At 40.6% G+C, this 22,063-nt stretch overlaps 1 protein-coding gene across 1 annotated transcript in view; it reads left to right on the top strand.

Moving 5' to 3' along the window:
• Positions 1-18,542, top strand: part of T265_01377 (hypothetical protein) — a gene marked incomplete at both ends in the record, with an annotated part of 59,212 nt that extends 40,670 nt beyond the window's left edge. Inside the window, 11 exons of the mRNA XM_009165403.1 lie at positions 316-466; positions 555-822; positions 2,366-2,533; positions 4,156-4,269; positions 4,993-5,106; positions 5,657-5,863; positions 5,892-6,002; positions 8,018-8,128; positions 12,667-12,787; positions 14,015-14,082; positions 18,439-18,542. Coding sequence (XP_009163667.1) covers positions 316-466; positions 555-822; positions 2,366-2,533; positions 4,156-4,269; positions 4,993-5,106; positions 5,657-5,863; positions 5,892-6,002; positions 8,018-8,128; positions 12,667-12,787; positions 14,015-14,082; positions 18,439-18,516 — 1,511 coding nt within the window. The remainder of the gene's footprint in view (positions 1-315; positions 467-554; positions 823-2,365; positions 2,534-4,155; positions 4,270-4,992; positions 5,107-5,656; positions 5,864-5,891; positions 6,003-8,017; positions 8,129-12,666; positions 12,788-14,014; positions 14,083-18,438) is intronic.
• Positions 18,543-22,063: the final 3,521 nt, after the last annotated feature.

The raw sequence follows: 22,063 nt of genomic DNA, 5'->3' as shown, positions 1-22,063 counted from the left end.
ACGAAGTGGCGCGCAAAATTAATCCAAAGCCTGGAGCTGATGCAGATTCGCACCTGTTTTAAAACAATACCTGTTTTCTCCATCGGTGAATCTGTTCACAGTGAGAATCCAACTTACAGATAATTTAGAAATATTTCAAAGCTGGCTGTCGTAGCACGTGTGGGGAGACAGATTGCGAATTTTGTGTTAGCCTATTTTTGCTTGTAAGCATGTGTTACAAAACTTTTCAAAAGCAAAGTTTTTAAATGGGTAATACGAACCAGTTCCACCTAAATAATCTATACTGTGGAAATAACTTACTATTTTACATTTCAGCCAACTATCAAACCTTAAGTTTCCTGGTCGACGCATTGCGCAGAGCAGGTCAAATCAGCCGTGCAGTAGAATGGGTTGAGAAAGCTCGTGCCATAGATGTCTATGGAAGTGCGTCTGCTGGCTACAACTTTTGTCGTGGCCTTTGTTACTCGTAAGTAAATTTTTCTGGCTATCGTACGTCAAATTGTGGAACCATTCGTGTCTGAATTTCAGCACTCGTCGATTTCATTTTGTCACAGTTTTACGGGAGAGTCGATTCTGGCGTTGCAACATTTCAATCGTGCACGCATGGATAGCGATTTTTCAGAAGAAGCAATCTATCATATGGTGGATATTTGTTTAGCCACGGACTACCAAGCAACCTATGAACACTTTTCGGACGCTGGACAGGTAACGAACAGTTCAAACACTGCTACATCCGGTCAGAATAAAATAACAGACAATCTAGTTTCCTCCGATGAGGTTACGAAAGTTCGGGGATATGAGGTTGCTGAAAACCTGCTAAATGTAAGAACCATGTTATGCAGTTCAGTACAAGAACCATTATCCTCTTTGTGACAATTTTAGTTAACAGCATTTCGTGTGCAGTGAGTGTTCCTGGCTTTCTCATCTAAAGCTTATCTGGTAGGGTTTTCCAAGCCCTGCTGTTTGATTAAAAGAAACGTGTGTGTTAGTACTGGACCCATTGGTACAAGGATGCCCACACCCAAGGCATCACTTGGGCTCGATAGCCCCTAAAACTGATTGAAACAGGCTCACAAACATTTCGTTTTATGTCTTAAATCGACAAATAAACATTAGATCGTTGCTTTGAATCGGTGAGTCCCACAAACCACGCTGAATCCAAGTTGTTCCCCCAAAAGTAGCAGTACTAAGCAGGTACATCAATTATACCCCCAGACACCGATAGTGCAGCTGACCCTGCCTAATACTTGGATCTGTGACTAAGTCTAATTATGGATATGAAATGAAGTGAGAGGGTTAGGACTTGGTGCCATCAAATTTCCTGCTCTGGTTGCCGTGTGTTTGATAGGTAAGCATTGGAATGGCAAAATCATCGCCCCTACAAGGAAATGACGTACACAATCAAACTGTGAAAACACAAAAGAAGCGAATCCTCACTATTGAAAGTCCGTTAAATATACTGAGACAATCCGGGCATATCTGGAATCGGTAGCAACTAGCAGCCTCTGCTTTGAATCCTTCTTCTACTTGTCATGTTGTAAGTTGATGACGTTAAATCTTACTCAAAGTCGGATGTGAGGCTTGACGTACGGCCGCGGACAGTAGGTCTGTAAATGAAAGTTTAAAGGTAAACGCAAGACTCTGTTTTCAAAGGAAAACTCTCAAATGCCTTTCTTTTCATGTGCTTTTCTTTCAAAAAATACTTCAACCCTCTTGCCAGCCTGAATTAACCTGTATGCGGATTTAAATGGCACAATTTCTGTGCTCTTGTGAACTAAAGCGTATTATGCTCCACTCTGGAAACTGATAAACCACTTTTTCCAAAAAATGAACCAGACTCTCAAAATTATTTCAACAGTGGATTCCCCGTCCCCAACCAAAGTTCTGACAACAGCATACCAGTTAAGATACTGGAAGGTTATTTAAACATGGGATACGGCATCCTTTCGAGTACAGTAACGTGTATTTTCGACAACCTCACCACATTTCTCGAATAAAGCAGATTCGCACTAATGACGCACGTCTTTATTTGACTTCGGTATGCGTCAGCACGATGTTTAAGGACAAAATAATTCAAAAACATCGTGAGCCGATGCACTTAATTCCAGTAGCGCTCTATAAAGGTATTTTTTGCATACTAGGCTCACAGTTTCCATTCAGTATCATAGCTAATCCGGCAGCTGAGCCTTGGGTTTAGTGTTCTGTTGGACCTCTCCATTATTCGCTATTTTTCGCTGAACTTATTCATGTCAACTTTCAGTGACGGAAGAGAAGGGTTGGGTCATAAATAGCGGGTCCGAATTTTTGTGAATTTGTGCGTTGCATTATCTTTATCATTATTATCATTATCATTTATCGCATTCAGGAATTGCGAGTGGTCAGAAACAGGAAGAAACATCTGCATAGAATCAATATGGTTTTGGTCGCAACGGGATCAAAGGCAAAAGTGGAGGCGGTTCTGGAAACATTCGCCCGTATGGCTCAAGAAGACGTATGTTTCATGGATTCTGTTCATTTTCATGCTATTGCTAATGTAAAGTAAGTTATTTAGCTACTATATAGCTTTTAGATCGATTTAAAAGGCGGATTTAATCACAAACGGTCGCGCCAGTCTAGATCATCACTGGTGACGATATCTATCTGCAGCTACCACTTCTTTGTTGGTGGGCACTTGATGTTGATTCACCACTAACATAGTCTCGCATGTGTGTCTCGTAGTTCCTTACGGGTGAGGCAACTGGAATTTTGCAATGCTTTATAAAGTTGCACTAATCTGATTGGAGATGAAGTTGAGTGGAAGGTAGACATGAAAAATGTGCTCAATTTTTATGTTTATCACGTGTATTATTACGTGGATAGCCTTAATTGGCCTTTCGGAGCCTATCATTTACAACAATGATTCAGCGTGAGGATATACTTTTGATAATATCGTTTCGTCATTTTTATTGTCATACCATATCAAAATGCGCACTGCAAACTCATAATACATTGTATGCAGTCGCCTGCTTTGGCTTTAGAGTCAGCTGAACCACATGAGTTTTATTACGGAATCACATGAACTTAATCCAGGCCCTGGTAATTGGCACTCCACCTTCTTCGTTGTCACGCCAAAAGTTGAACGACCACTATCAGTTTACAGCTTGAGAATACCGAAAAACTTGGCTGCGTCACACTGCACCTTGTGAAACTAAACAGTTACTTCAAATCCACGTACCAAATATTCACCTTGTAGGCTGAAAAAAACTCAGATCCGTTTTGTACGAGCATCGTGGTCGTCCTTCATAGTGACACAAAGTTATCAGTGCGTTCACTGAACCACAAACACACATTTCTATGGAAATTTCGTCCCGTAAGTGAATCCACTGTATGCTGAAAAGCTGATAAGCACTTACAGCTGTTTCATCCTTATTAGGAATCATCAGCAGTGCGCATCTCACGAAACGCCAGAGAGTCTCCAACCCGTGACTCCCCGGCCGGTAGTTTAGACACTTAACCGTTCGGCCACGAGCAGCTGATCAACAGCGTGTTTAACTCGCACTCAGGCAGGATATAGCACCGCTCTTTCTTCAGTCACGGGATCTAAATCATGCGGCCACACGCGTTGACTGGCTCCTCAAGCGATGACTTCTCAGCTGGAAGCCTCACTCATCGGGTGAAGCTTATCTTTCACTGAGCTACTTATAGATTGTTGGTAGCATGTGGAGATTCGGAAAATTTCGTGGATATTTCGTCCTGTAAGTGAAGCCAATCTATACAGAAAAGTTGAGAAGTGCGCATTTCACCAACGCGTCTTGGCTCGAGCTCCTTCAACTCCTTGCATCAATGTGCACCTGTATTTTGCAGGAACTTCGGAAATAACATAAACTGGGCACTAAGAAATCCAGCTGTTTGCCTAATTATTCGCATTTGTGCCTCCTGATTTAACTTGGTAGTAGTAGCAGTGGTTGCAAGTTTTATTCCCGGTGCTTCTTTTCTGGGATGATCCTCCGTATGTTATGCAAAGCGTACATGCACTAGAATCCAACATTACTGTCATGGAGCCTTGAGCTTACGGTAGCCTGTATGTATCTATTGCACTTTACTCCTCTTTTCGAAAAGTCCTTTCATGTTTGATACAAAAAAAACTAAATTACTTATGTTTCATGTAACCAACAGCCTGATAACTGCTCCCTGATCTACGGAGCGGCCGCCTGCTACATTGCTTTGAATCAGATACAGAAGGCACGTAACCAACTGAAACGCTTGGCTAGGGTTCCTTGGAATGCAGAAGTGAGTGAATCAACACGAGAGAGTCTCCCGTGACTCCCCGGCCGGTAGTTTAGACACTTAACCGTTCGGCCACGAGCAGCTGATCAACAGCGTGTTTAACTCGCACTCAGGCAGGATATAGCACCGCTCTTTCTTCAGTCACGGGATCTAAATCATGCGGCCACACGCGTTGACTGGCTCCTCAAGCGATGACTTCTCAGCTGGAAGCCTCACTCATCGGGTGAAGCTTATCTTTCACTGAGCTACTTATAGATTGTTGGTAGCATGTGGAGATTCGGAAAATTTCGTGGATATTTCGTCCTGTAAGTGAAGCCAATCTATACAGAAAAGTTGAGAAGTGCGCATTTCACCAACGCGTCTTGGCTCGAGCTCCTTCAACTCCTTGCATCAATGTGCACCTGTATTTTGCAGGAACTTCGGAAATAACATAAACTGGGCACTAAGAAATCCAGCTGTTTGCCTAATTATTCGCATTTGTGCCTCCTGATTTAACTTGGTAGTAGTAGCAGTGGTTGCAAGTTTTATTCCCGGTGCTTCTTTTCTGGGATGATCCTCCGTATGTTATGCAAAGCGTACATGCACTAGAATCCAACATTACTGTCATGGAGCCTTGAGCTTACGGTAGCCTGTATGTATCTATTGCACTTTACTCCTCTTTTCGAAAAGTCCTTTCATGTTTGATACAAAAAAAACTAAATTACTTATGTTTCATGTAACCAACAGCCTGATAACTGCTCCCTGATCTACGGAGCGGCCGCCTGCTACATTGCTTTGAATCAGATACAGAAGGCACGTAACCAACTGAAACGCTTGGCTAGGGTTCCTTGGAATGCAGAAGTGAGTGAATCAACACGCATGTATAGTGATGGGTTTAACGTATATCGTACGCGCGCCTTCGTGTATTTGCCAGTATCCTACAAAAAATCGGTGATTAGATGTGGTCACTTAGTTCATTTTATTGCGGATGTTGTGTGAAAACGAGATGGCTTCAGGTTTTTCGCGAATTTTAGTGATCAGGAACAATGTTTGCACATATGAAATTCCACTTTTGATTGCGACGCCAACTACCAAAAACCAACTATAGGTCCGAACGTTCCGCAAGCGCCTTGACAGGATTTGCCCATGTTTCTACCTGACCATTCCGACGGCGACATCCTTCTAGGTATCCAGTGCTTGGTTGGCTACCTCACTAGCCCGGAGCAGTAGGACGTCACGGAAGCAGTGGTGTTGGGGCTTCTATTAAGGCAAATACCCCATGAATACCAAAGTACTGTGATCGAGTTTTCTCGTTCAACCTTCTTTCTCTCATTCTCGCAGTGGGGATGCAACCACGGCACCAGTAGTTTTGCTCATGAGCCCCCGATCATCGTGAACTTCTATATATAAGGCTGCATCCCCCCAAGACAACACTAAGCAGATGTCCGTCAACCTTCTTCTTGAAAATTATACTAACCCAGAGAATTCCACGTACACATTTCCCTGCCCTACTGAGCATGTAACAACGTTCGTCAGACACTACTCATTATGCAGACCTTTCACAGCAGCACAACACCTGGAAAAAGCTAAGTATCCCCCGAGAATAAAGTGTTCCAAAGTGTTTACATTTTTTGCATTTCTTTCAGACGATTCTGTATTCTATGCATTTTTCAGAGTTTCGAGTAAACTCAATATTTTTTGCGCCTTCCCTAACCGGGGCTTATTTTCTCCTCGAAAATCCTAATGTGATTATGCATGTAAGCTTTTAGGAGTCTTCGTCTCGACGTGGAAAACATGAGGCAGTAATTCAGTTACTTAATTTATTAAGAAAACCAAAAACTTCCAAATTCAGTGCGACAGAAATACCCCATTGATTGAACTACCTGTGCCAATTTTCCAAGCGCATTTGTTTCAGGGAAACAATGTTACTGTTTGGTCACGACGCTCTCAGCAAAGGAAGATTAATAACAATCTTGCATTTCTCTCACTGGCGTTGATAGCTCGCCCACCTCTCGGCCAAACGACAATTCAACGCTTAGTTATCATGGTTAGTGACAAAAATCCATTTTAAAAAAATTCCAGATCCCAGCAGATTACCAGCTGAGCAACCCAATTTAGTAGTCTGATCTTAATCGAGCAACTTTTCATTCGAGGTGAAATTCACTCAGTCACAGCCTGGCAAGAGGGTATGGGAAACCAGATTTGTGAGAAAACTCGGTTGTGGGTGTGCCATCTGTATGCCAAATATGCGTTGCGATGGCTGAAATCAGATAGCAAGTAAGTGACGTAAAAGGTGACACAATTTAGCACCTTTCTGCTAGATTACGAATTGTAATGAAAAAATTTTACCAGTAAATGTTATGGCCGGTTGCTTCGTGGTCCAAGTTTCACTCTACGCAGTGGTGGATCGCTTAAAGAACAGCGAAGTGGGTGTCCTATTCTTTGTTAGTTTTTGCCATGCAAGCCATCGCTGAAAAATCTAAAAGCTATTTCCGTAAATTTAATTCTTACGCACGACTTACGCGTGAACGTTTGAAAAAAACTGCTCCTGTCATGGAAATAAACAGGTATTCTTTTCCTTCGGATGTTGTCTCTTGTCTGTAAAGTGTCTATTCTAGTAATGCTTCTGACTTCCGCAAGCCTGCATTTTCACATACTTACATAAGAGTTCGCTGATTGTGCGCGTATCTCACACTATTGTTGCTTTTCTTCATAAGGACAATCAGGAAAGCTATGAGGCCAGTGTGAGATTGCCGATTATGAAGAGCACAAAGGTGATGAAGAAGCTTTATTCAAGCCATTCTTCAGCATGCAGCAGGACTAAACAAATTAGTTAACTAGGCTCTGCCGGATATGAGGAAAAATCTCACTGCGAGTCTTTCAACAATGGATTCAGTATTTATTCGCCTTTTGGTAGAAATTCCTCCTCCTGCTCACTATTGACGCGCACAAGTGTTAAGTGCACTCGCATCACAAGAAATGTATAAAAAACTGTCAGATTGCATGTCAGATTCCCCTCCATAAGTTCGAACTGACAGGTCTATGAAACTGTGGATTTTTTACCCTCAATTACTTTTACTGCTTTCTGCCGCGCTTTAAAACTATGCGCTGTGCAAATGATTTTGTGTACAGCATCTTACGTTTGCTTCTACGATTAAGCTGGGAACACAGATCTGCTATTCGTGAGTATAGGGAATGTCGTTTGTTCTACCTCAGAAGCATTTTCAATCTGACTACTGTTCCACATTTTTTGCTACCCCCATGACTTAGTGGAATAGAATCATGAGTGAAATTCTGAACTTCTGAAGCCTTATTTTGGTTGCTTTTTTTAAGCATGAAGAGCTTTCCTCATGCTTCTCATTTCTCCGCCACGCTTTTGCAAAACTTATTGTTGGCCTGTGGCCATGTATAGAGACAAGGCAAGACGCGAGAGCCGACAAGAAAAATATCTAAGCAACCCTACTTGAATCGACACTATATTATATTTGCATTTCAACCTAAGGGCAAGTGAGCATGAAAACTTCCCCTCGAAGTACCAGTTTCCACTACTCATATTGAAGTAGCAAAGAAACCTCTGGATGCCAACTGGAACTACCAACGTCCCGCTTAAAGGAAGTGTGCTCGAACAACTGAGTAGCTTGATCCACTTTGCCTCTATATACTTGAGCTTCACAACTAGTTCATCTCTGTCTAACGGGTTAACAGTCAACATCTTTCTGCACCCCTATACAGTTCCATGCTTATTCTTGTGTTCCTCCTTTTTTTCTCTAAGGATTCGGAAGATTTGGAACTATCTTGGCTACTGTTAGCTGAGATATATATTAAGATTGGCAAAACTGAATTGGCTCAAGAGCTGCTCAAAAGATGCTTACAATACAATAAGGTAAGGCGGTGTGTTAGAATGATGGTAGCTAGGTACGTTTGCCGATTATTGATCAGGTGTTTCTGGTCACGTAAGCCATTTGCTAATCTCAGTGAACATATTACCAGCCACCTGATCCACAATCAACAGTCTGATAAGCTGAACCGTTTTTTTAGCTTTCTCCGGTGAAAATGACGACAGCCTGCAGAAATTCTGGCAGAAGACTAGAATCTACTTCCGTATCTAGTACTTTTTACCCCCATTTCTTTGAATCAACCGACCAGTGGAACTGAAACAATATCCAAGCTATGTTCTTCCAGGAGTATCTATCACAGTTTCAACGGTTCTTCTACATAAACACCGCGCAACTATGTTTTTACAGTTGCACTTATTTGTGTCAGGTCGGACTGAAAATACTCCACCATAACTGGACCGTTCTTGCATGATCCATAAAAAAACTAAGAAAGAATGCACTTTTTGACAACAAAAATGGCATTCATTCACATGCATCAGCATAAGTTGGTGAATTTGCATTCTAGTAGGCCTTACAGATGAGTTACCAACAGACGTTTTCAATTGCCTTAAGTGAACACGTTTCTTCTCACGTTGAATTGAATTATGCCCGTCCCCAGTTCCATCCATTCCGAATAATCCGCACAAACAACAAGTTGAATGATATTTTGAAAGCTCTTCTGCAACGATTGAAACGCATCGCAAAGTATGTTCCACGTACACAGGTTTGAAACGACTTAATTAGTTGGGATACACAAAACGTGCATCTTTTTATTACGGGCATTTCACAAATCGCGTGATGAAAACAGTAATGCTGAACACTGTGTTTGGTCATAGCGATAAAACTGTGAGCGTAACCTTGAATACGTTTGCGCTATCCATAAATTTCTACATTCCTACCTTCCGAGGGTTATGGATGTAATCTTCTACCAGGCTATCGATCGGAATTGTTCAGGAAACTTAGTAGTGACGTAATAGTAATCTGATTGGACTCACAGTTATTCAAAACAGGTATCGGCCCTAAGCAATGCTTTAATAATCCAGGTAATTTCAAAGCAGCAGGTGAAAACCAGTCTTATATCTAACTTTAATCTTTGATAAACTGGTTTGCATCTCAGTTAATATCAGTTATGTCCCGGCTAATCGACATAGATAAAGAGAGAAGAAATGTACTCACTATTCTGCTTCTTCAAGCAATCGTCTACTGATTAATTTCAGGAACTCAATTAGTTACTTCTGTTTGGTACTGCACTCAGTGAGAGCAATGAGATGGGCGCAGCTTAGTTTACTTTAGCAACACACATGGTGAAGTTACTCCGTAACAATTCAACATCCATTCCCATGGAGCATTTTTCTGAGATAATCTTGGTTTCTATACATTCATGCTCGGTTTTTTCCTTACCGTTTAGTTGCAGTAACTTGCAAACTTTTGGTTCTCGGCAATAAACTGAATAGTATATAATCTCAAAAACTTTCCGCATTTGCTCTTTTTGGAAGCACCAGATTACGAAGAAGCGTGATAATGATGCGATGGTTTGTCACCATTGGACAGACTGATAGCTTTTCAATCATTATAGCAGCACTCGAAAGGAGGAATCTGGTAGATTTTAGAGCCAGGCGTTGTGCAGCAACTATTCCATAAATGCTGGGCGATTTTTCGAAGGCGTTGCGTTGTGGGGCAGTATGACAGTAATGGGCAAACCTGGGTAAAGAACACAGCTAAATCGAAGTCCTGATTCCGTGTTGCTAAAAAACTTTTTATGATGCCGTAGACAGCTTCAAAATAATACTTCCATCTTAATGTTGGAAATTTCATCATAGTGCCTTGTATTGACAACAGGGAATTGTTTCTCCTATGGTAATAACCTTTTAAAAAACCATTCCAGCTTTCATTGAAATGAACTCAGCTTAGAGGTAATTTCTTGTCATACTATGAGACAGTCATTTAACAGATGAGTTTGTTTCCAATCTAAAACCCTTCTCCACTGAACCGTATGGTTTTTGGTTCATTTGTGCCACAAGCTCTCCTTCGGCTGAACAAAACCACCAGATGTGTTCAGACCCGCATGTTTTATCTACGTTAAAAGTGATTTATATTTTGACCGACAAAAAGTTAACCACCATAACTATACCGCCGCTCCAAATCTGCTTTGATCCATGTCTAACTCATGTAGGACCACACATATAAGGATGGGGCACAGATGACAGTTCAGCAATATCGGACATATGGTGTGGTGTGGGGTTCATAACAATTTTTTCTGCTCGCTTTTACCACAGTATGGCAGTGTGTTGTCGGAGAATAGTAGAATGATCTAAATGGGCTGAATAAGGCACAACTATCAGCGAATAAAAAGTAAGATGGGGGATAGTTTTCAAAATGTCTTTTCCAAAGAGGATGGAAATTTTTAGGAGATGCTTTATCTGATGCACTAAACTTGTCCCGTTTTTGCAATAGAAAGTGGTACATACTGACGATTGAGGATAAGTGGTTCAGATGTCAACAAAAAACCAACAGAACCTTTTCTTACTGAGTTAATGTGAATTTTTGCTTATTCTAACAAGTGTACGTTTGCGGGGGGTATCCCAAGCATTCATCCACTTAGAAACTTTCTCTAGATGTCTATTCCAAACATGTGGTTTGCTATAAAATACTTCACTGGACGTATCTCAAACATTCTTATCCCTCAATGACATGCAGGCAACATCCTGTGTACCCAATGTCGTTGTCTATGCCAAGTGACATTGTTAACAATTTTTTCGATATTTTTCGTCGAGATTTCGTCCTGTAAGTAAAGTTAATCTATACTGAAAAGCCGAGAAGCACTTACAGCTGTTTCACCCTTATTGGGAATCATCAGCAGTGTGCATCTCACGAGACGCCAGAGAGTTTCGAAATCGCGATCGCCTAACCGTTCGGCCACGAGCGGCTGCTCAGCAGTGTGATTAAGCGTTCAAACTACTGGCCGGGTTTTGAGACTCTCCGGAGTTTCGTGAGATACGCGTTGCTGATGAATCCCAATGAGTATGAAACAGCCGTAAGTGCTTCTCGGCTTTTCAGCATAGATCGGCTTTACATAAAAGACGAAATCTCCACAAGAAACTCGAATTTTCTCACATTGCCAGCTATATTTCGGTATTTTGGTGCCCCATCATCACCATGTAAGATGAAGACAGTGGATTTGTTATTTTGGAGCCTTTATGATTACTACTGGTTTGCTGGGACGGATAAAACAGGTTGATATTACCTCATTCTAGCACCCTGCCTTCCTCAAACTGATACAGCACGAACAGGTTGGACTACAAGAGCAAGCAGACCTCAGTTCGCTTGAAGTCGACAAGCACTTGACGAGACTGTTGAGAATGATGAAAGGTTAGAAAGGTATCATAGGCCGCTATTTTAGTGACTGCCCGCGCATTCCTTAAGGGTAGTCCAAAATGCAGCCCTCTACTAAATGAAGATTAAAAGTCAAGTGAAAGTATGTATAAGCACTAGCGCTAACACTGCTATAAACAGCATAGAGACTGAACGTTTTATGGACATGCGCCGATGGCGTAATTAGGCCTGAGAATACTCACCCCAAGGAACTTTCAGGTTTTTATGAATTCAGCCATCCAATTCTGGTAGGAAATTTCTGTTTTAGCCATACCTCTAGCGAGAGCAATGCAAATTTATTGCGAACATGTGCGATGTCTTACTCAACTTCCTGGTATTTAAACCCCTCTAAGAAGGCACACCATCTAACCAACAAAGTAGACTGTTTTAATGCGGCGACAATGATTTCTACCCCAAAGAACGAGTGGATTTTGCAATGAAAATATCAAGAACCCCAGTCTTGTGAATCGTGCAAATGTGATTTGCAAATCTAGTTTTCTTGATAGGTGGCTAACTAGCACGTTAGACTTTTTGTCCTGTATCTTAAGTTGGAACAGAGTGACCCTTAGGATAAAAATGTCTGTTTACTGTTTACCGCTGGGTACAACGTGCCCAACTGTGACTGTGTTCAGTCAGGCTGAGTGAATCGGTATCTCTCTGGATGACATTAACCATGGCTTACTGCATCCAAGTTTGAAAGTTGCTCCCTACGGCATTCGCGAGTTTGATTTAATAGAGTATTAGCGTGATTGTGTGCTTGTCACATAGAGACCACGTTTTCTCCTGTTGGTCATGCAGGATAGCAATTGACTTCCTTTATTATGGATGGAAGGATGTGATCATCCATGCTTGTGCTCTGAAACGCTCTCAAAGGAATTCTAAAGCCTCCTCAATTGGATTTCTAAATTAATGACCTACAGGAATAAGCTGAGAAAATTATTAACTCTTGTGCATTACGGTGTGCAGTAAATTGTTTGTCTCTTAACCTTGTTTTTTTAGGATTTTCATTTCTTTCTAGTGACAAATTAAGTACTGATTAATCAGCTTTACCCTGTTACTCTCTTATGGTACGTTCAAAGCAGGCAATTTCATACCGAACTATCCCACTGACAACAAAACTACAGATAATCTGCCATATGTTTGTTACTCTCTTCGCTTGTGCTCATCCTTTTAGTCATGTACTAAAGCATACGAATTTACTGGGTACGTGATGGAAAAGGAACAAAACTTTCACGAAGCAGCACGAAATTATGAGCTTGCTTGGAATATTTCAAATAGAAGCAATCCTTCAGTTGGTGAGTAAAGTACTGGTTTCTAATTACAGTCAGGCGTACCTTGATTAGCGAAATCGGACCGTTTATTTCCCCAAAATCTTCAGGTAAATCTTTCCTAAATCCTTCCCAAATCTGGTTAGCATATTAGCAGTGTTTGAATATATCTTAACACTAGCTACAGAGTTTGTTGCACTGTAGAAATTTTGACTGTTGGTACTCAGACTATTTTGCTAGTTTCGGTATTGTACGTTAATTGACATGACTGAGTTAGCAGACACCGGCTGTGAGTGCATTCTTCACAGGAAACTGAATCTTCCGCAGAACTCTGGCACAATTTTCCAGTGCTGAGCATTCGCTTCTTCAAGCATTGTTACAACTCTTGTCCAAATTTAAACGTCCTGCATACTTATCCCATAAATTCTCCCATAATAAGGGTTCGACTGAATTCAATTCATTACTTGTGCATCTCTACCGATATACAGAGCTCAGTCCAAGCAGTTACGTCAATGCTTCAGTACCAGGTCACCTAGTGACTTAAGATAGCTTGAGTTATAATTCTACCCATACTCCATAAATGGTAAATATTTTTAAGATACCACATGAGTGCATTACATAAGTAAACTTCTGAAGAAGACAAAATATAATATAACGCCTCAGGTTAGCTTGCTGTGAGTTGCCTTCTCTGAATACTTGGGACATAACGATGTGCAACCATCTTCTGAGCTTCTTGCTCTGGTCCGGTCGAAAACTAATTATGGCAACAGAAGTCACTACATTCTCGGACTGACTGCTGTATTTAAACCTCGACTAGTTCCGCACTATTATCTCTCCTCTGTTTTTAAATTCAGTTCAATGATTATACTCAAACTAAAGTGAAGATCTATTTGTCGCCTGTAATTTTTCAAGACACAAAGCAGGCTGTAGCGAACTGATAGAAACATGCGAACAAAACTGGTTTGCCTTGATCTAATGTGTCACAGTACCTCAACCGGAAATAAAGTGTCAAACATTTTTTTAGTAATATATGCAATGGGCGCAACATTATAGGCATTTTAAAATCAGTTATCCCAGTGTGCCTTCCACTGTTGAAATTTTTGAGGCCGTTACGTGTTGTTCAGTTCACGGATAGTGTACAAGTGAGTTTTAAACCGATAGTATTGCTCGAGTATGTGATTCTGGTATGTTTTGACGAACCTTGTTTTTTTGCTTCTAATTTCTTTAACACAGTTCGTCCTCTGATTTTTTCAGGCTACAAACTGGCACACGCCCGTTTAAAAATACGTCAGCTACTTGAAGCAATCGAAGTATGCTTACAGGTGAGTCATAAAGAGTTCGGTTGGGTTACAATGCTTCTGCCTCGGAGGTCATTGCCAATAAATGTTGCTTCAATTCGGGTGATGTTTCTAGCAGTTGGGTTGTGACTGCCCACATGACGTGGGGTTTCCAAGAACAGCAACTTTGCTTCACTTGTGCGTTGGATAAACTTTTGTTTGACTGTAGCTAGATGACATTGTGTTGTTACTAACGCGGCTGCTAAAAGCGACTTTGGTACCTCATAAACATTGTTTCTACTAGCTCGTTGTGTAGGCGGGAACACAGGAAATTCGCAACGAAGATCAGTACATTTTAGACACGTTCGCACCCTTAATTTCCGTAGCTAAACTAACCACAACAGATAATTTCCCTTCAACTCCTTTGGATTATTCGCCGGAGTAGACCAAAATTAGGTAAGAATACGTACGTATGTATACAACATCAGCTGTAATAGAGCAAATTGATTATTATGCCATGCATAGTTCACTGCGTGTAACAAAATTTGTCCAAATCAGGATGTGGTGACTTGTCATGCTCTTTGGTCGTTCGGTCATTCGAGGCATGTATGCTACAAGCATTAGGTTAAACATAGCTAAATCCTAAAGATGAAGTAGCGAAAGCTTTGCCAAAAATCTTTAATGATTTTGATTTGAGCCGCGACGTCCAAGTGTGACGTGTGTTCGCGGTCCAAATAAAAGTTGCTTACTGTGCTGATTCAACAAAAATATCCAGCAATTTTTCTTGGTTGGTCTAAATCCCTATCCAATAAGTCAACGGGAGTCAGAAGTCTTTTACTGCCACGCATAAAGTATAAATAAGTATGTGACTATTTCATTTTGCCGAACAGCTTAATGAATATGGCAAACTATTCCAACAATGAATATCAGAATTCGACCGTTTTGTATTTCTTTGCCAAATTTAATCTTCTCATCCAGACGTATAAATGCAAAGCCGTGCAGCACAATTTCAATTTCATATCAAGGTGAATCGCTTGTCACTCCACCATCATGGCCCTTCTAAAGACACTACCCTTAAGCAAAAACCATAAGAAAACAGCACGTAGCATCGTCAACCTCCGAAAAATCTTTCTAGGACCACAGAACATGCACCAGCGATGAATGTAAACACCTGATTCACACCGTGGTCTGCCTAGATCAAGTGAGCAATAAATCAGGCTTTCGGCATCAACAAATTTTATTGCTGATTATGCGTGGTACGATTTCCGCACCCCACAAAATGTATACTTTCTTGGCATCTACATCTAGAGCAGCTGATTTGCTCGTGACCCCATATGCGAGGCCACGTGTATTGCTCTGTAGTGTCGAACCCGTAGTGAGTTTCTTGGGAACTGAAGAACTCGTGTTGTCGCCGCCTGTTTACACACAAACACAATTGATTCCTTAGGAAACAAAGTTTATTCCGTAGCCAACACACCTTGGGAACTGACTCGTGTTGTCGCCGCCTGTTTACACACAAAGTTTACAAACAAAGTTTATTCCGTAGCCAACACACCAGGCGCAATTTCTTTCCGACAAGTTGCCCAAATGACGACGGTGGAAAAAATCAAAACTAAAGATGCAATGTCATGTTGAAAACGTATTCAGGACCCGATTCTGTTTTGTCTCTGGGCTCAGAAACATACTAAAGCAGGTGGGTTTCCCCGTTTGTCAGAGCTCGAACGCATATTCACACAAATGCGAATCCAACACCTGAACAACAAGGGTGAAAAATTCGCCACCACGACAGGTCTTCGCAAATAATGGATTTTCCTTTCTCTTAATCTTTTAGGTATTGGCGGTCTACCCTAATTATCCCAGAATAAAAACAGATGTATTGGACAAAGCGCGGCAACAGTTGCGTACCTGAGGGTATCTGAGATCAATAAATCTTTGTCATCAGCCCACTGACTTTTACTATTCAAAAAGTTGGGTACACTTCGTTTAAACAAACATCTGACATCAAAACTCAACGTTAATTTGGGCAATGTAGTGTCGGCTCACAACCTGAAGTTCACTATTGTTGTGGCTTCTGCAGTTGATGATAAACTAATAATATACTAAGAGCGGAGGTGTTATTTAGGAAAACTATCCCCTTTCGGACTACCAGATAGTATGTACCTTGCAAAAAAAAGCAGAAATGAATTCTAAAATTAGGACTTTGATGGCATTTTTATCTGAACTATTCGGCTGGTCATTACTTTACCCGGCCTTGTCTAGGTTTCTTTTTAGGAAATTTCTTGATTGTTCGGAACAAGATATCCAGAAAAAAAGCGGAGATGGGGTCAAGTCTCGAGAACCTCTGCTATGGATATTTAGTACTTGTAGGGACACAAAAGGAGCTAGCTTCTACTTCATCTGGTTTTCACCTGACTTTTCACCATTCACTGGGTTACAGTGAAGAAAAAAGCTTTTGTATGCTTAATTTTATATTAATCTGGTCACAAATTTAAGGTATTATTCAATGGAGTTAGACTACGCTCTTTCAGCGGTTGGAATAGGCTCTTCTGGCAGGCCGCAAATTCTTGAATAGCAGAATGATTCAAAACTATCCTTGGAATTACACGACAGGTTAAAACTACCTTCGTGTTTGTGAGCAAGGTTTGAATGACTTTTGGAGAAAATGAAGGTACGAATAGTATGATTTTAAAGATCTTTAAGCAGAACACTACCTTAAACCGCTAAAAATTAGTATATTTGCCCTGTGAAGTTAAATAATCGAGTCGAGATTAACGCAAACCGTCCCACCTGACCCATCAAGCCAAGCAGATGAAGTGTATGATAAGAAGGAACTAAAAGCTGATGAAAATATTTTGTCTTGCTCAGCAAAGGAAAAACGGCAGCATACTTGTTTTCATGGAAGAGAAATTATCCTGAATCCAGTGTACGTGTCATTTAAATAAGTGGTTAGTTTTATCAACACTGGAGTTGAGAGATATAAACTTAGCATAGCCTCAGAAAAGAAAATCTCTTTCAACTGCCAGGTTATGTGGTGAGTTTTGTTGGTTTAGGTAAAAACTAGCCTTAAACCTGCATTTGCGTATATTAATTGTCTATGATCTGCCAAATCTAAACGACAAAGATGGAGAATTCCTTAACGGCCTTGTACTGCAAATGGAAGAAATCGAGGATGTTGATCATTGTGGCACTTGTGACACACCACATGTTCAACCTCAGTTTGCCAACAAAATGAACCATTTCCACACATGTATGTCCATTACAATATCGATTTTTATTGTCAAGCCTTCAACACAGCATCACAAAATCTTAAACGAATGTTTATTCCCAGTCACACCATCCATCACCGTTACTAATGTAGTTCCCATTGAAGTGGCGCCTGGAAATACAGTTTCTGGTTCGTGAGAAGAAATATTTTAACGTGAAACCGATCAACATACGAAAATTTATCGAGTATTCCTTTTCTGAGCCACCCCAATCCTATTTGGTGCATCAGTGTTTTCCTATGGTTAACATAGATGACTGACTGCGCAATGAAGAGGAGGAATTTCGTTGCGATGAGAGAAGTATGACTGGTGAAGTACACAGTGTAATCCGAAACACCAAGAGTTTGAAAATTGATGGTGTCTCCTGACTGAAACAAGCTGATGGTGGATTGAATTTATTCTAACTTTTACACTGTTTTGGTATTGTCTATTGGTGTGTCGCGAAACATAACGTTGATGCATTTCAGCAGAAATATCACGCCGTCTTAACCTGCGCCCAACCAGATTATCTGTTAGGCTGTGTGGTTTGATTTGCATTGCAAGACCCAACCATAAGGTCATTGCTGATGGAGAACAAAAAACCTTAACCTGACCCATCCCTACACATACAGTGGTTCCATGTTTATGTGCTTCTGAGTCTCCCAAAGGAATATTATTTCAAGTCTCTTTGTCTGTTTGGGTGTATGTGCAACGGCATCGTGCTTGAACTAGGCAGTAAAACCTACAAGCAAATTTGTGGCTCTCATAATAGGTTTTATAATTGGCAGATATGTAACTACCATTTATATACATATATATATATATACATATATATATTCTCAGACTGGTTGTTTTTTCAGCTACCCACAAGATTTTCATGTTACAGGCGCAATTTCCTGAGGACAAGTTGCCCAAATGACGACGGTGGAAAAAATCAAAACTAAAGATGCAATGTCATGTTGAAAACGTATTCAGGACCCGATTCTGTTTTGTCTCTGGGCTCAGAAACATACTAAAGCAGGTGGGTTTCCCCGTTTGTCAGAGCTCGAACGCATATTCACACAAATGCGAATCCAACACCTGAACAACAAGGGTGAAAAATTCGCCACCACGACAGGTCTTCGCAAATAATGGATTTTCCTTTCTCTTAATCTTTTAGGTATTGGCGGTCTACCCTAATTATCCCAGAATAAAAACAGATGTATTGGACAAAGCGCGGCAACAGTTGCGTACCTGAGGGTATCTGAGATCAATAAATCTTTGTCATCAGCCCACTGACTTTTACTATTCAAAAAGTTGGGTACACTTCGTTTAAACAAACATCTGACATCAAAACTCAACGTTAATTTGGGCAATGTAGTGTCGGCTCACAACCTGAAGTTCACTATTGTTGTGGCTTCTGCAGTTGATGATAAACTAATAATATACTAAGAGCGGAGGTGTTATTTAGGAAAACTATCCCCTTTCGGACTACCAGATAGTATGTACCTTGCAAAAAAAAGCAGAAATGAATTCTAAAATTAGGACTTTGATGGCATTTTTATCTGAACTATTCGGCTGGTCATTACTTTACCCGGCCTTGTCTAGGTTTCTTTTTAGGAAATTTCTTGATTGTTCGGAACAAGATATCCAGAAAAAAAGCGGAGATGGGGTCAAGTCTCGAGAACCTCTGCTATGGATATTTAGTACTTGTAGGGACACAAAAGGAGCTAGCTTCTACTTCATCTGGTTTTCACCTGACTTTTCACCATTCACTGGGTTACAGTGAAGAAAAAAGCTTTTGTATGCTTAATTTTATATTAATCTGGTCACAAATTTAAGGTATTATTCAATGGAGTTAGACTACGCTCTTTCAGCGGTTGGAATAGGCTCTTCTGGCAGGCCGCAAATTCTTGAATAGCAGAATGATTCAAAACTATCCTTGGAATTACACGACAGGTTAAAACTACCTTCGTGTTTGTGAGCAAGGTTTGAATGACTTTTGGAGAAAATGAAGGTACGAATAGTATGATTTTAAAGATCTTTAAGCAGAACACTACCTTAAACCGCTAAAAATTAGTATATTTGCCCTGTGAAGTTAAATAATCGAGTCGAGATTAACGCAAACCGTCCCACCTGACCCATCAAGCCAAGCAGATGAAGTGTATGATAAGAAGGAACTAAAAGCTGATGAAAATATTTTGTCTTGCTCAGCAAAGGAAAAACGGCAGCATACTTGTTTTCATGGAAGAGAAATTATCCTGAATCCAGTGTACGTGTCATTTAAATAAGTGGTTAGTTTTATCAACACTGGAGTTGAGAGATATAAACTTAGCATAGCCTCAGAAAAGAAAATCTCTTTCAACTGCCAGGTTATGTGGTGAGTTTTGTTGGTTTAGGTAAAAACTAGCCTTAAACCTGCATTTGCGTATATTAATTGTCTATGATCTGCCAAATCTAAACGACAAAGATGGAGAATTCCTTAACGGCCTTGTACTGCAAATGGAAGAAATCGAGGATGTTGATCATTGTGGCACTTGTGACACACCACATGTTCAACCTCAGTTTGCCAACAAAATGGACCATTTCCACACATGTATGTCCATTACAACATCGATTTTTATTGTCAAGCCTTGAACACAGCATCACAAAATCTTAAACGAATGTTTATTCCCAGTCACACCATCCATCACCGTTACTAATGTAGTTCCCATTGAAGTGGCGCCTGGAAATACAGTTTCTGGTTCGTGAGAAGAAATATTTTAACGTGAAACCGATCAACATACGAAAATTTATCGAGTATTCCTTTTCTGAGCCACCCCAATCCTATTTGGTGCATCAGTGTTTTCCTATGGTTAACATAGATGACTGACTGCGCAATGAAGAGGAGGAATTTCGTTGCGATGAGAGAAGTATGACTGGTGAAGTACACAGTGTAATCCGAAACACCAAGAGTTTGAAAATTGATGGTGTCTCCTGACTGAAACAAGCTGATGGTGGATTGAATTTATTCTAACTTTTACACTGTTTTGGTATTGTCTATTGGTGTGTCGCGAAACATAACGTTGATGCATTTCAGCAGAAATATCACGCCGTCTTAACCTGCGCCCAACCAGATTATCTGTTAGGCTGTGTGGTTTGATTTGCATTGCAAGACCCAACCATAAGGTCATTGCTGATGGAGAACAAAAAACCTTAACCTGACCCATCCCTACACATACAGTGGTTCCATGTTTATGTGCTTCTGAGTCTCCCAAAGGAATATTATTTCAAGTCTCTTTGTCTGTTTGGGTGTATGTGCAACGGCATCGTGCTTGAACTAGGCAGTAAAACCTACAAGCAAATTTGTGGCTCTCATAATAGGTTTTATAATTGGCAGATATGTAACTACCATTTATATACATATATATATATATACATATATATATTCTCAGACTGGTTGTTTTTTCAGCTACCCACAAGATTTTCATGTTATGGTTGGGTGCTTTTGCCTCAGTGGATCGACTATCACGTTTTTAATGTGCGGCGATTAACTTAGCTTATCCACGTGGCTGATAATACCTGCCCTGAAGCCTAAATCTTTTTGATGAGACAATTTCAGATAACGCAGAACTATTACCACTCAACCTGTAGTGCCCGAATAAACTCTTAACTGTGAAATAAATATTGCAGAGTTTTCGACTACGAGCCCACATGCTCGCACAACCGAAAAATTCATCCACCACACAATCTTACTTTACTGAAACGGTAGGAAGGTTAAAATAATATAGGGTAATAAAATTTAATGCCTCATGTTACAGGAAGAGGCATAGAGTACACGTCAATGGCTTCCATGTACATAGCTTCATCTAATGTGTTCTTATGAAAAGCACTTTACATAAAGTCAGTGCCCTCAGGTTCAGACTACGGACAATTGCAATAAGAGGGAATATCTTTTGGGCTATCTCGGCACTGCGCTAAGCGGTCGATGACATCCGATCGAAATTCTGGTGATGTCGACCAGTAGCACTGCCAGCTAACCTTCGAAAATTGTTTGTCGGTTGTCTGAGGATGACGGTGATCCGCTCTGCAGATTTAAGCTGTACTGAACTTGAATGATCAAGCCGATTCCTAAACCTGCTAAAATTTTCCTGAAGTTGTGAAGATTGGGCATGAACGAGCCATCGCTTACGCGGTGTTCTGCGTTGCCTTGTCTTCTGTTAAGTATCTCCCGAAATATGACCATCCCTGAACTGGAGGCGCATCGTGATTCTCTCTAAATGGTAACACGCAGGCTTGTGCGGAGCAAAAATAAGCAAACGAGAATGCTGAGATATTGGAGGAGAGTTTTAGCAGCTTGTTTCTTCAGCAGCTGATATGTGGCATACACAAATTTAGCTCTAAATGAATGAGTTTCCACTGAACTTTGCTACCGTGTTATTGAGGAATAGCCATAGCATTGAAGACTGTCAATCGTGGTGAGTTTACAACCTACTCTAAGCTGTATACTTCCATCCGGGCATCGGATAATCAACTCAGGTTGATTTAGACTCGTCCTCGCAGAGTGTGAACAAATTCGATCACATGATGTTCAAAGCACCACAAAATAAACTGATAGGATGGTGAGTAGAAACGGGAACATTACCAACAGATTGTTTTTCGACAAATGTACCTGAAGTCGCATCATATATCGGGTTTTGCAATGAGGTTACAAAGTCAGCTGAGTTGTTTGAATAGATGTGGAGAAGACTCTTCAGGTTGTAAGACGTCAGTTTGTAGAAGAAACTGTTTACCAGAGAGTATATTCATAATAAATAATATACATA

This window comes from Opisthorchis viverrini, assembly GCF_000715545.1.
Source record: "Opisthorchis viverrini unplaced genomic scaffold opera_v5_15, whole genome shotgun sequence".
NCBI classification, from domain to species: domain Eukaryota; kingdom Metazoa; phylum Platyhelminthes; class Trematoda; order Opisthorchiida; family Opisthorchiidae; genus Opisthorchis; species Opisthorchis viverrini.
The sequence above is the reverse complement of the archived record's forward strand: the minus strand, read 5'-3'. Positions and strand labels throughout refer to the sequence as shown.